This window comes from Thunnus albacares, chromosome 18 (genome assembly GCF_914725855.1).
Source record: "Thunnus albacares chromosome 18, fThuAlb1.1, whole genome shotgun sequence".
NCBI classification, from domain to species: Eukaryota; Metazoa; Chordata; class Actinopteri; order Scombriformes; family Scombridae; genus Thunnus; species Thunnus albacares.
The window spans coordinates 4,106,745-4,120,286 of record NC_058123.1 but is presented as its reverse complement, the minus strand read 5'-3'; the positions used below and the strand labels follow the sequence as shown (position 1 = coordinate 4,120,286).

At 40.7% G+C, this 13,542-nt stretch overlaps 1 protein-coding gene across 1 annotated transcript; it reads right to left on the bottom strand.

Annotated features, from left to right (window-relative positions):
- LOC122968061 (substance-P receptor-like) lies at positions 1 to 12,936 on the bottom strand. The gene is made up of 7 exons (XM_044333009.1): positions 12,549 to 12,936; positions 10,978 to 11,153; positions 6,809 to 7,003; positions 2,472 to 2,622; positions 2,069 to 2,265; positions 1,807 to 1,903; positions 1 to 761 (listed from the first exon to the last, which is right to left on the bottom strand). The coding sequence occupies exons 1-7, from the start codon at positions 12,771 to 12,773 to the stop codon at positions 594 to 596; spliced, it is 1,209 nt and encodes a 402-aa protein (XP_044188944.1). The 5' UTR covers positions 12,774 to 12,936; the 3' UTR covers positions 1 to 593.
- Positions 12,937 to 13,542: the final 606 nt, after the last annotated feature.

The following is a 13,542-nucleotide window of genomic DNA, read 5'->3' as shown; positions in this document are numbered from 1 at the left end:
TCCTCTATATTTAGTCGGCCTGTGACCTAGCTGCTGCAGACTGAACCCTGCTCTACACATTGTCAAAACAAGGGGCTAATCCTGTCCAACAGGTGCTAGCTCTCCCCACACACACACACACACACACACACACACACTGTCTGTCTGCCTCTCAACACAAACACAGCATCGTTATGAACTCAACTTGACGTGACACTGTTGCCAAGGGAAGCGCAGGATCACGTTTTCCAAAACTCGCCCGAGAATGCCGGGGGTCAAGTGTCGGCGCCGCACACATGCTGAGTGATGAAGCAAACCAGTGTGAGTTCCACTGCCGTGTTTCCACTGCCGCTATCGGGCATCTGAGGTTCACGTCTACTTTATGTTTTCAAGACATTTCCTCAAGACATCCACTGACGCTGCAGGCATCCGCTGGGTATTAATGCACTTGGCTAGCTGGTTGAAACACAATAACATGGCTAAATAAATGCACTTGGCCTGTACAACAGTAGATGACGTTAACGCCAGGTTGGAGCCGCTGCTTGTCATACATCAGGACTTTGTTTCCACACTGAATGACTCATGATGGTGTTCGCTCTAATGTGAGGGACTGTTCAGGCTTCTGGTGAACGTCTCTGAGCCGAGCCGTTGGATGTGACCTCCACATGAGGCAGGCTCTGAGGGCCGCAGGATGGCAGCTCTGACCTCTTTTTCTCCACCGCTGCAGGGTTGACGGCAGTGGAAACAACGGTCTCCATCCGACTGGCTCGATATATGCTCACCTGGAAATAGAGACGGTTAAGTTATCATTAGATTCATGAAATCAGTGAAATTCTGCTGCACAAATCAATATTTTTATATTCACGATGAATCAAATGACAACATGTAATGTGAAAGGAGTCACTCATAGTGATGAACCTGCAGAATTATCGTTCTCTCTGCCGTTCTCCGTTTTAGCCTCTTTCAGCCCTTTGTTTTGGTTTTACAGCCCACATCTGTTACACACAACTGTTATTTCCAGCAGAAACGGCAGTTTTTTCAGAGTGAAAAAGCTCTAAAAAGCCACTGTACACTACCTGCTTAGCGCCAAACGGTAAACAGACACAGTTAGCTGTAGACTAGCTGGTGAACATAGCGGAGCATTTAGCAGCTAAAGAGCCAGATATTTCCCTCAGGAGTTGGTAGAGAGCAAAAACAGAACTAAAAGAGAGTGAATATTGAACTTACATTCACCAGGTGGACAGAAACACGACTCCAAATGAATGTTGCTCCGTAACTGCTGGATGTGGAAATAAGCAACTCTTTGCTAGCAAGTTCAACATATCAACTTAAAAGATGATAATCTTTGGTGGGATGGTGGGGGGGAAAAGATCTTTCTCAAGGTATGTTCAGACAGAAAGCAAAGCAAATTTACGCCTTGCATCATTCTCACGACTGACCATTGGACTATTTGCCCCAAACAGCCAGTGTACCAACTGACAGACGTTAGCTGTTAGCTAGCTAGCAACAGACGCACCAACCATGTCTGTGAGTTTGAGTTCAGCTCAACTTCTGACTGAATTCAGCACTCATCAGACACTGCAGTTATTTCCCTCCAGTCTCTCTCCTTCCTCCTCTCGTCTCTGTACATCCATGAAGCAGATTCATAAAGCCCCAGTTTTTTGCTTAATGGAAACATTTTTAACTTGCGCACTTGCATCAGTTAGCATCTTCCTGTGCAAATTGCATCTAATTTTGTCTTTTAATTGTTTTTCAATGCAATCTCACCACCTCTAAAATTGACTTTGCATTCTGTGTGAACAGTCAGTCAGTCTTTCTCTCACACACCTGTGTTTGCAGGTAGCGGGGTGATTTGAGCTCGAGCTCCTCTTTGGCGACGGTGGAAGCACAGCAACAAAACACCTGCTGGAAACCTGCTCTGAACCTGCCGAGAGGTGGACAAATATTTAATAACAGGATGGATTTAACAGGATTATAGACACAAATATAGATTATCTACCACATGAGCCTACACAAACGATAGGGAAACAGATGAACGTCCCACACAGGCGGCCATTTTGTAAATCGTAAAGTAAAGCTGATTTCCTACCTGATGTTGAGGCAGTAGTAGATGATTGGGTTGTACATGGTGGAGCTCATTGCCAGACACATGATAGCCAGGTAGACCTGTTGGATGTAGCGGTGCTCGAACAGATCGGGGAAGAACTGGTGCAGTAAGAAGTAGATATGATAGGGCAGCCAGCAGACAGCGAAGGTACAAACCACCACAATCATCATCTTCACCACCTGCCGCAGACAACAACAGGGAGGAGACGTGGAGGCGCAGAGGGTTTAAAATAATCTTTTCAATTTGTGTTTGTTTTCAAATGGGGATTAAAAAGCCATTAAATGAAACGATAGTGTTTAATGATGGTGCACGGCCACTCAGGAGGCTGCAGGGGAAGACACAACTGGTAGCAGTGTGTGTGTGTGTGTGTGTGTGTTAGCATCACCTTGCGTTTTGCAATAAGCTGCTCTTTGTAGTGTTGAGAGGAGTCTCCGGGAATCTCACTCGCCCAGAGGGTAACGCCCACGGTCGTGTATGCACATCCCATGATGCCAAGGGGCAGGAAGTAGATCAGGAGTGTCACGCAAACATAGTACCTACAGCAGGTTCACCAGGAGACACGACAAAAAGGAAATGAGTGAAAGAGGAAAAAGAGATTAATGATGTTTAAATATAGTTTTTCAGAACTGCTGGTGCACAGCGCTTAGTGTTGTTTAGTTGAATCCAGCCTGTATTGGATTAAATATTGTTACGACCCCTCCCTTTCTGCCCGCAGTGGTTTACCTGGCCACTTTCTGCAGGAGCTGGCAGTCAGGGAGGGTCGTTAGGGTAATGCAGGGACACCTGGATAGGCCTCGACCAAGGCTATAAATACCACTCTGATCCATTGTCTCTCTCTCTCTCTCCTGGGATCCACATCTCTCCCGGTTTTGGTTTGTTTTGGTATTTTTCTTTTGCATTCAACAGAAGCATATAAACATCTCACTCATCCACACACTGCATACACAACTGATGCAGTTACTCTCCACACCTCATGCCTTTTGTATATAGTTATATTTGTTTTAGTTTCAAATAAAACAAATAATTGGCACCTGAACCTGACTTGCTTCCCCTCTTTGTCACATTCATTGAGCCGGTTTGTGACAATATTAAACGAACTGGTGGTAATTATAAGAAATTCTTGACATTAACGTGCCACCAAATTAGGGTAAAAATTAATGGCAGGTAGTGTCACCAAGCTATAGCTAACGATCTAATCTGATACTCATTTATTCATCTACTATACATGCAGCGTGATATAGACACTTGATATAGCAACTGATATACATCTCCTATATATATATCTTATCACTTATTTGCCTTCATGACATTTATATTTTTTTATTGCCCTTTTTAAACAAGGTTGTCATGCAAAAGAGAGTGTTTCTGCTCTCATTGGACCACGCTGTGTAAATAAAGGTTGAAATAATGAATACAAAATAGACTTCTTGCCTAATACGCCACGATTAGAGAGGCTGAACTGAATTGTCAAATCCAAGCAGCCAGAAATAAGCAAATTTTGAGAAAAAGCTGTTTTTAAATATGTGTATTGTTGGGAAAATCATCTGTATTAACATCATATGCCAACATAGTGATTATGTGTACAACACAAATAATTTAGTGTGTAGTTACCCTTTAAGTAAAAGTACCAATACAGCAGTGTAAAAATACTCCTATGAATAAGAGTCCTTGTCAAAATCATGTTTTTTGTTCTCGTTCCTTCAGTTGGATGTTTGTTCTTCTTCTCTGTTCAGAGTTTGTTTCACATTCATCTGCTGAAGGAGGAAAGTTTCTCTGTTTTCACCTGAAATCTCAGTTTAACTCGTGAACCTACGAGCAGGATGTGTGACATCACAATTAGTTTAGAGCCAATCGTGGTCTAGAATGAAAAATATTGACATATTCATCGATTCTTTGAGGATTTTAATGAAGTAATTGAACTTTTAGATTAGACACAAATGATTATTTAAAGCAGAGTATTTATATATATATATATATGGAAGGTATCTTTAAGTCTTACTCTCATATTCTTAATACTGATGCATAAGTGATATTTTACTGTTGTAGCTCGCCGAGGTTGTTCCTCTTCAAAGGATCACAAGACGAATCAAAGGTGATTAATGGAAGCAGCGAAAATAAAGTTCTTCTACACAAACTTGTATTCATATCTTGGAAGTTTCTCCAGTATTTGCTTTTGTTGTGAAATATTGGATAATTGGTCCTCTTTGAGTAATAATTACTGACAGCAAATTAAATCATGTGAGAAGAAGATAAAGAGCCTCAAACAGACTCTACTTTTTTGTAAGATGTCACAAGCCAAAAAGGTTGGAAACCACTGGTTTAAACATTTAATATTATCTTCATTATTGTTCACACATCCATTAAAACACAAACACACAGAATACACAAACCAACATGGAAGTGATTTCTCTGCAACGAGCTCGGCCTCAAGACATCAGAACCACTAAATTAAAGATGCTTTAATTTGCACAGATGTTGGGAAGGTGTATTAAAGAGGAAGAGATGGGTGATTACAAGGCATTAATTTAAGAAGCCCCCTTTTCCTCTTTTAGCTCCACATATTTCCTGAGGCAATCAAGCACTCGTAGACAGATTCATCACCGGAGCGGGATTCATTTTAGCTACAGGGGTTTATTTTCTCATATACTAAATTAATCCCTCAAGGGAAAGGTTATTGCTCCGTGTCAGCCTGGATGAAGCTTCTCTGCAGCAGCAGCAGCAGGTATCATATCCAGTGTGGGACGACAAGGGATCAGACCTTATTAACCACAAAGGTGTGTTATTGCCACAGGATTAATATAGGCTCGTAAGCATGGAATAATAAGGTTACTGAGCATCAAATTCTTGAAATACCAGCAGTCAGAATGACTTTCTTTTTAAGGGTTTGACCCTAAAAGAAATAAATGACCTCCTGGGGGAGTCTAACCCCTGAGCAGCCTGAAGAGAAGCCAGGAAATACTGAAAGAAGAGCTCAGCTTAACAACCAACTGTTTATTTCCTTAGGTTATTATTCTGGTCCCTGATGGAACATGAGAGCACATTCAAAATGGGAACCAGTTTTACACCAGGTCCACCAGATCAAATCAGCACTTTAGCCTTTTAATTAGTGTCCAAACTAGGCCTGAATTTCATGACTTGTTGCAGCTCTAAAGGAACAATTAAACCTGCATTAAATTATATTCACAACAAATAGTGAACACAACACTGACATATCATCACCTTTTAAGTTGATGTGTTGAACTTGTTAGCAAACAGTTGCTTATTTCCACATCCAGCAGTTACGGAGCAACATTATCATTCATGTGGAGTCGTGTTTCTGTCCACCTGGTGAATGTAAGTCCAATATTCACTCTCTTTTAGCTCTGTTTTTGTTCTCCACCAACTCCTGAGGGAAATATCTGGCTCTTTAGCTGCTAAATGCTCCACTATGTTCACCAGCTAGTCTACAGCTAACTGTGTCTGTTTGCCGTTTGGTGCTGAGCAGGTAGTGTACAGTGGCTTTTTAGAACTTTTTTTTATGAAAACAGCTGCCTGCTGCGGCTCAAAACGACGCTATGAGAGCACTGAGAGTGACAGTTGAATCTATACAGCACCAAATCACAACAGAAGTTTTCTCTTTAATTTACAGACACCCAACATTCCCCCATGAGCAACATTTGGCGACAACAACAAAGAAAAACTCCCCTTTAACAGGAGGAAACCTCGAGTGGCTCTAGGTGGGCGGCCATCTGCTTTGACTGGTTGGGTTGAGAGAGAAAGAAGGAGGAAGAGAGGAGAGAGAGACACCGAGACGCACAGCAACAACAATAATAACAATAACAATGATACTAATAATAAAACATGACTAATATTCTAGTAGCAGCAGGTGTTAAGCAGGACCACGAGGGCAGCAGGCGGTCCACAACCACAGATTCATAAATATCTGCGAGATGAGAAAGCACAACACTACGGGGAAGATGCCAAGTTAGTAACAAGCATTAATGGGATATGAATGTGTACAGATGGAGAGGAGGAGGAGGAGGAGGAGGAGGAGGAGGAGGAGGAGGAGGAGAGGAGCTCAGTGCATCATGGGAAGTCCCCCGGCAGTCTAGGCCTATAGCAGAAACTTTGATAAAGTTTCACTATAAAGTTAATCAAAAAGTAAAGTTTTAAGCCTACTCTTAAACATGCCTCCTGATAGTTGAAGGCGCTGCCTCCCAGTAGGGTACTATGAGCTCTTTAAGATATGATGGAGCCTGATCATTACAGGCTTTGTAGGTGAAGAGAAAGATTTGAAATTCTACTCTGGATTTTACAGGAAGCCAGTGCAGAGAAGCTAAAATGGGTGAAATATGATCTGTTTTCCTAGTTTTTATCAGTAGATGTGCAGCAGCATTCTGGACCAGCTGGAGAGTCTGTAGAGACTCGTTAGAGCAGCCTGATAATAATGAATTGCAGTAATCCAGCCTAGAAGTAACAAATACAACAGAGAGATAAAGTTGGCAACTATAGTAGTAGAGTATAGTACAGTAGATCTCAGGAACTGAAAGTGACCAAAGGAAGCTTAAAGAAGAGCGATTATTGGACTTAAATTCATCTGGTGAACACAAACATGACTACAAATGAATGATAATATTGCTTCATTTTTGCTAGAAGTGTAAAGAACTTTTCTTTTACAGCTTCTCAGTAAAGCAGAACCTTCTGTTGGTTTCATGGTCTACTGTGTTCCCCACAGGTACTCACATCTTCTTGAAGTCCACGGTGGTGTATTCAGGCCAATCTATGTAGCAGACGGTGCGTCCAGGCAGCACGGTGGTGGACGAGAAGTAGTACTGAGGGAAGGCCAGAAGCAGAGCCAGTATCCAGATCACACCGATCACCACACGGGTCTCTGTAGAGGTCAGCCTCTGCTGCAGGGGATGGATAATAGCCATGTATCTAGCAAACACACACACACACACACACACACACACACACACACACACAATCATGTTTCCATCAATTCAGAGGACATTACATCAACTTATATTCATTTCCTGGAGACCCTAACCTTGAACCAAGTCAAAATTTAATGAATTACGTTATGAGGACCCCACAATGTGACTGTGTAAACAAATGTTTGTCCCTAAAGTTAGTTGTCAGGACCCTCACTGACATAATGCATTCACTAGCCCCCAACCACAACCTGAACCATCACAACTAAATACTTAAAGAGGACCTATTCTGCTTATTTCAGCTCTAAATTTTTAGTTTTGGACTCCACTAGAGTAGCTCTGCATGATTCACAGTTCAAAAAACTCTTATTTTTATTTTATCTTATACTGGCCCTTTATGCAGCAACTCAATATACCCACTTTCTCTTACACTCTGTTTTAGCTCCTGTCTCTTTAAGGCCCCCCACCCCCAGAGTTGTGTAATTTTACCGTCAATGCAAACCAAACATTTCCTGCTTTACAGCTTCATTAAAAGCTTTTCAATGAGTAACTAATGGGAGACTTTTATTGTGAAGAATATACAGGAAGTAAAAACATGTTCCTCACTGAATTAGCGGAGCTTTGTTAGCAGTGCTAAAAACCGGTCGAAACAACAACATTTGGAGCTATTTGGAGTTATTTGTTCAGTGGATCAGTTAGAAATAATGCAGGGAGGAAGAGTACAAGCAGAAACAGCCACAGTGATGATGATGTTTTATGAAGAGCTGCAGACAACCAGCGAACCTCCAACAGGTAAACTATTTATTTTACTTTGCTGTGCTGTGTAATGGAGTCGTGGCTTGGCGTAACTACTCCAGGAGCAGAGCAGCAAACTCGCACACTGTGCACGTAGCAGATGTCCATATAAAGAAATCCGTCACGGACTGATGTCAGTTCGGGCTGAAAGTAGAAAAAACGTTGGAAACTTAGTGTTCAGAGCAATCTGAAGCTGCTAATAGGGATTACTGCTACATACATTTACCTCGTTATTTGACACATCGGCCACTTTTAACATGAACGTCTGACATTGTGACATTATATATATGTCTGAAAATAAGGAAAAGCATAATACATCCCCTTTAACCCAAACCCTTTCCCTTATCCTAACCTAAATCAACCTTAACTGTAAAACCAAGTCTTCACCCTCAAACAGCCCTTTGATGATGTGAGAACCCACCAACATGTCCTCATAATGCAGAAATGTCCTCACTACGACAGTTTCAATCTGAAATTTGTTCACACAAAGACAGACAGACATTTTTCTGTTAAGTTATGTAGTAACAATATGTAAAACAGAGTATTTTACATGATTACCAACCATTTCTCAAAGCTTTTATTTTCCTCAATAGCTTCCAATCAGCCATGTTTTTGGTATTTGAGGCTGGTTTTGTGTAACCACCAGTGTAAGCTAACAGTCATGTGTTTGTGTTAATGTGTGTTACAGAGTGTGTGTGTCTGTTTGTGTGTATTTGTACATACACACAGTGGACATATTGATTTAGTTTTCTAATATAGCAGAGAAATGGTGGAGTTTTCTTCCCTCTTCTTTCCCGTATAGTGTAACAAGTAAACACATATTGTGGGAACTTTCGGGACCTTCGACTTTCTACTGAAGAACCAGATGTTTATCTTTGGTTGAATTTATGATTTGACTGGGAGAGGTTCATGTTGATGTAATGTCTACCAGACACTAGAAGACATTGAAAAGACTCTGAAAGTTTGACAAATCTAAAGACAATGTGTAAAACTACAACTAGATTCCTTTTGAGATGATTGCCCATCCTGCTTAGAAAAACTGTTGAACAATGGAGCAGAAACTGCCCTTGTGTTTTCAGTGGTTTGTTCTGAAAAAACAGCCAAAAAAAATGCTAATTGATTAATTAAGTTATAACTGAATAACAACTGGGAAGAGAAACAACAGATACAACACGCTGATTGACTCTTTTTGCAAATACATTTTTTTTGGGTTAACGTTTCTTAGATCATATCAACTAAGACAATCACATTTGCATTTTTACAATGTTAAAACAGCTACACAGTTAATACAGCTGCCTTCAACAGAAACCACCTTCAACCATTAACTACCAACAGTTTAAGCTACTGGATGTTGGAAACCCTGCAAACTGCATGAAATACAGTAGAAACAGCAGCAGCCTGGATACAAAGTCATAGGTTTAACTCCTGAAATCATGTTTGAAAAACCAGTAAATGAACTGCAGACACACAGCAGGTGATAGAAAGAGGAGGTCATATTGTACAGGGAAATATCAGCTTTTTCCAGGTGAATAAATGTTAATGTGACTTATAAAAAGAGAAGCTTAAAGGGCAACGAGAATGCTGAGCTTTCAAGTTTCATCAGGAGTCATTAATAACACCATCAAGCACATCGTGTTTAATTAGGAAAGTAGTTTAAAAAACACGCACACACATAAAGGGCAACCATTTACTGCATACTGCCGCTGGAAACTGAGAACAATCAGCCACCGTCAGTAATCAATACAAACACACATTATTAGACTTTAAACCATTAATCAAACCAATAACTTACAGCAGTCAACGTCAGACAACCTTATCATACTCTAGCAGTTAGCTGGTGTTTCTGTAGTGGTGACAAAATGTTAAAAAATATACATATTAGCAGTTTGAATTAAACTGAGGCCCCTCTGTGCTTTCTGGGGAAAATATGAAGCCAAACTACCTTTAAGAGATGTGACATTACCAATTCCTTATATGTCCACAAAAACACTAGAAACACAAGATAAAAGCCGTCGTTCTTGTCGATTGGGCATCAATATAATCCATAAAGATAAACTGTATAAACTCGTTACCAGCCTGTGTTGGTTCACTGGGCTATTTAATGGGAGAAGCTGGTGGGAATGAGAGGTGAACCATTTTAAAAACTAAGATTACTCACTTAAATACGTGCTGGTTGATGGATCAAATACACACCGAATTAAACACCGACTCATAACACTGTTAATTAATTGTCTATCGTGTGTGTGTGTGATGGTATTTGAGGAGTTTTTTTGGCTGTTATAGTAACTAACCAGTTTGCTGCTTCCTGTTTGGTGCTGGAGAGAGTTCACCTATTGATGTTGATGCAGAGTTGAGCTCCAGTTAGCATTAGCATTAGCCCTTTTGCAGTGACTCAGTGGAAACTGGAGAAAAGTCCATCAGATGGGAGTTCAAACTGTCATTTATCTACAAGAAGCTGTACTTTTGATGATCACCTTTTTTCTGTGTTGTTTATGCTAATAAAATACTGTTGCATGTCAATACTGAGTCTGTGTTTCTGTAAAAAAATGATGCATATGTCTTGTATTAACTAAGATACTTAATCTGTTTCCTGTGTGTTTGTTTATGTATAATTTATTATCAGGATCGTCTTGAGAGTGACGCGTTGTTAAGATGTGTAACAGACGTCCGGGTCAGACAGGATGTTGATTGGACCATTTCAGAACGTAAAGCATATTAAGTTGTTAATCTGGACATATAGGATGTATATAAAGCTGCAGAATGGACACTGTGTACATAAACTCAAACGCCCAGGAAGGACGTCCAGCTGATGTCCAGGTAACATCCCAAACATTGGCACAATTACCACTTCGGAACTATTTTTGAACCGTAACGAGACATCTTGATTGGACGAACATCGGTCATTCAACGTCTCAATGTTTGCTGGGTTAGTACAGCCTCACTCTTGTTTTCTTTTTTTCATAACCTTTCATAGAACCATGTAAGCAAGAACTGTGAGAAAAGCCTTTATATTAGATGAGGTTTCCTCCATATTGCACCAGTTGCGCCTACACAGCCTCGAGGTACCAACGCTCATTTTGAATTCCAGTCCTGTGGCGGAGAGTCGTAAAGATTCCTGGGCTGTGTGGGATTTAAGATGATACTGTTCAGGCCGGCTCTCACAGTATATAGACAGTCACTCACCTGTCCAGCGCTATGGCCGTCATGGAGTAAATGCTGGCAAAAATGGCTGCAATGGGGAAGAAGTTGTGGAAGCGGCAGTACGCCAAACCGAAGTACCACTCGTTGTGAACGGCGTAGGTAAAGTTGATCACCGTGTTGAACGCTGACATGGCGGCTTCTGCAAAGGCCAGGTTCACCTGCAACACAGTGATTTAAAATTACTTGAAATAAATAACTACACACCAGCAAACTGACTTTATGTCGAGTCTATAATCAGCACTGCCAGAAGTGTGCAGTCAGAGTTAATAAGGCAGAAGATATAATCTAATCATCTCTCTGCATTAACTGGCCGGAGAGACTTGTGATGCATTTATTTGGAAGAGGATTCTCAGTGGAGCGCTAAACCCCAAAATCCAGTAAGCATGTTCCAAAAATATAAAAAAAACAGTAGCACATCTCAAATTTCCCAAACAAAGAGGACAGAATACTAACATTTCACTTGTTTATGTGGCTCACATCACATTAGAAATGTAACTTGTGATGCATTATTGCAAAGAAACTCCCAATGACCTGCTGCATCCCAGAACAGGTATGAGGCTTTTTTTTCTGCCAACACACACTGTGTGATCAGAATCACAATGACAAGCATGTCATTAATAGAGCTTGTAGTAAAAAAGGAAGAGCTGCCCGGAGGACAACATGACATCCTCTGATATCACACTGATGTACAATATAATCTGATATACTGAACATTTATGAGCCTGAACAAACTCTTTAATAAAAAAGCATTGATTAATTGCATTTACATCCTTTTTTCTCAAACAAATACTGTGATGAATATATGTGCATTTGAAGCAGATTATGAGCTAATAAAGTCTGAGCTGCAATGATTAGTTGATTCATCAGTTGGTTGTTAATCATTTTTCAAGGAAAAATGCCCAAATTAGCTGTTTACAGCTTCTCAAATGTGATGATTTGCTGCTTTTCTTCGTCTCATGTGATTTTGGACTGAATGTCTTTGGATTTGGACTGTTGGTTGGATGAAACAAGCATTATGTCATCTTAGCTTTGGGAAACTGGCATCTCTGGCATTTTATACTCCAAACATTAATAATAATAAAATCCTTACAGAGAAGCTGAATCCTACAAGGTAAATAAAGTCAATATGCAAGAATCTGCAGCACTTTCAATTGAATTTCATGTTGACTATTGATTTTATACTGTATGTTAATTTACTTCTTGAATGGTTTTATACAAATCAGTGATCTCATGTGTTGATATCTGCCAGTCAGCCAATACAATTTGTTTATTTGGTGTACAAATAAATAATAAATGTACTCATATCACAGATCGATGCAGCTGATCGTCGCTTCTATATCAATAGTCATGATGGATGCAGCTGATATGTGTTGCAGTAGTTGGTTCATGATGGTTTGCAGATGATTGATCCATATTTGAGGGAACAAATACAACAAACCTTCAGTATCTCCAAGTTTAAAAGTTGTGATCATTTTCACAAACTAAACATTTAAATAGAACCAGAATCAATAATCAATCCTGCCTATAACGCACAGAAAGCATGCGGTACTTACCAGAAAGTAGTTGGTGACGGTTCTCATGCGTTTATGCGCCAGAATAATCCAGATAACCACCACGTTACCGACCACAGACACCGCAACGATGCTGCAATAAGCGACAGCCCACAGTGTGATCTGCCACACCGGCTGGATGAACTGGTTGAAGGCGTAGTTGTAGTTGGCGGACACGTTTGTCCCGTTTGTGGCGTTAAAATCGGTGGCGTTGTCGAGAGGGTCCATCTTCTGGATATCAGCCTGTTCAGTGAGTTGGATGTTAAAAATAGATCATCAGTGTCCTGTTACCGGAGTGGATTCCTTTTAGGAGGGGAAAGGAGCGGCGCGCGTAAAAAAGCGCAGCACACACATTTTCTAGTAAAACTGTCTTTACGCACCGTGAAGTCACGCGCGCTCCTGTAGGACATCACACCGCGCCATAACGCACCACGACGCACGACTCACCGACCGTTCACGTTCTTCACATGGACCACAACCCCCCCTCCCTCCCCTCACACACACACACACACACACACACACACACGCGCGCGCGCACACCAAATGATCAGTCTTGGTCTTGTCTGGCCAATATCAGCTATTGGAAAACACTCTGTGTGACCCTGAGAGGCAACATAACTTATCTGGACCCTAATACGATCCCAGCAGGACCAGTCCTGAATCACTGTGGGTCAATCTGATGATAGTGGTTTGTTTAATGTTAGAGGTTTTAATGTCCAAAACAGGTAATATTTTATTTTAACCCTCCATTTAGCATTTACAAGGAGTATATAAACAATTAATACACTGTAATGTAGTTGTAAGCGGATATAAGTGCATTGAAAGTGCTTTTTAATGTATTTTTCACCAATTACATCATATAGCCTATCATAGGATCGCAGTTATGCCATACTGTTATTAATCATTCATTAAAACAGCAGTCAGGTGTCCATATGAACAGTGAAAGAGGTTTTCCTCGCTGTAATCATTCCTCCTGTTCATACTGGATATTAAAAGA

What these genes read in the sequence shown, in the direction of transcription:
- LOC122968061 (XM_044333009.1), bottom strand. Translation starts at nt 12,773, where the DNA reads ATGGACCCTCTCGACAACGCCACCGATTTTAACGCCACAAACGGGACA. An exon ending in CCGTCACCAACTACTTTCTG is followed by an intron (nt 11,154 to 12,548) that starts GTAAGTACCGCA and finishes ACTGTGTTGCAG; the next exon opens with GTGAACCTGGCCTTTGCAGA. An exon ending in ACCGTGGACTTCAAGAAGAT is followed by an intron (nt 2,623 to 6,808) that starts GTGAGTACCTGT and finishes AACCTGCTGTAG; the next exon opens with GTACTATGTTTGCGTGACAC.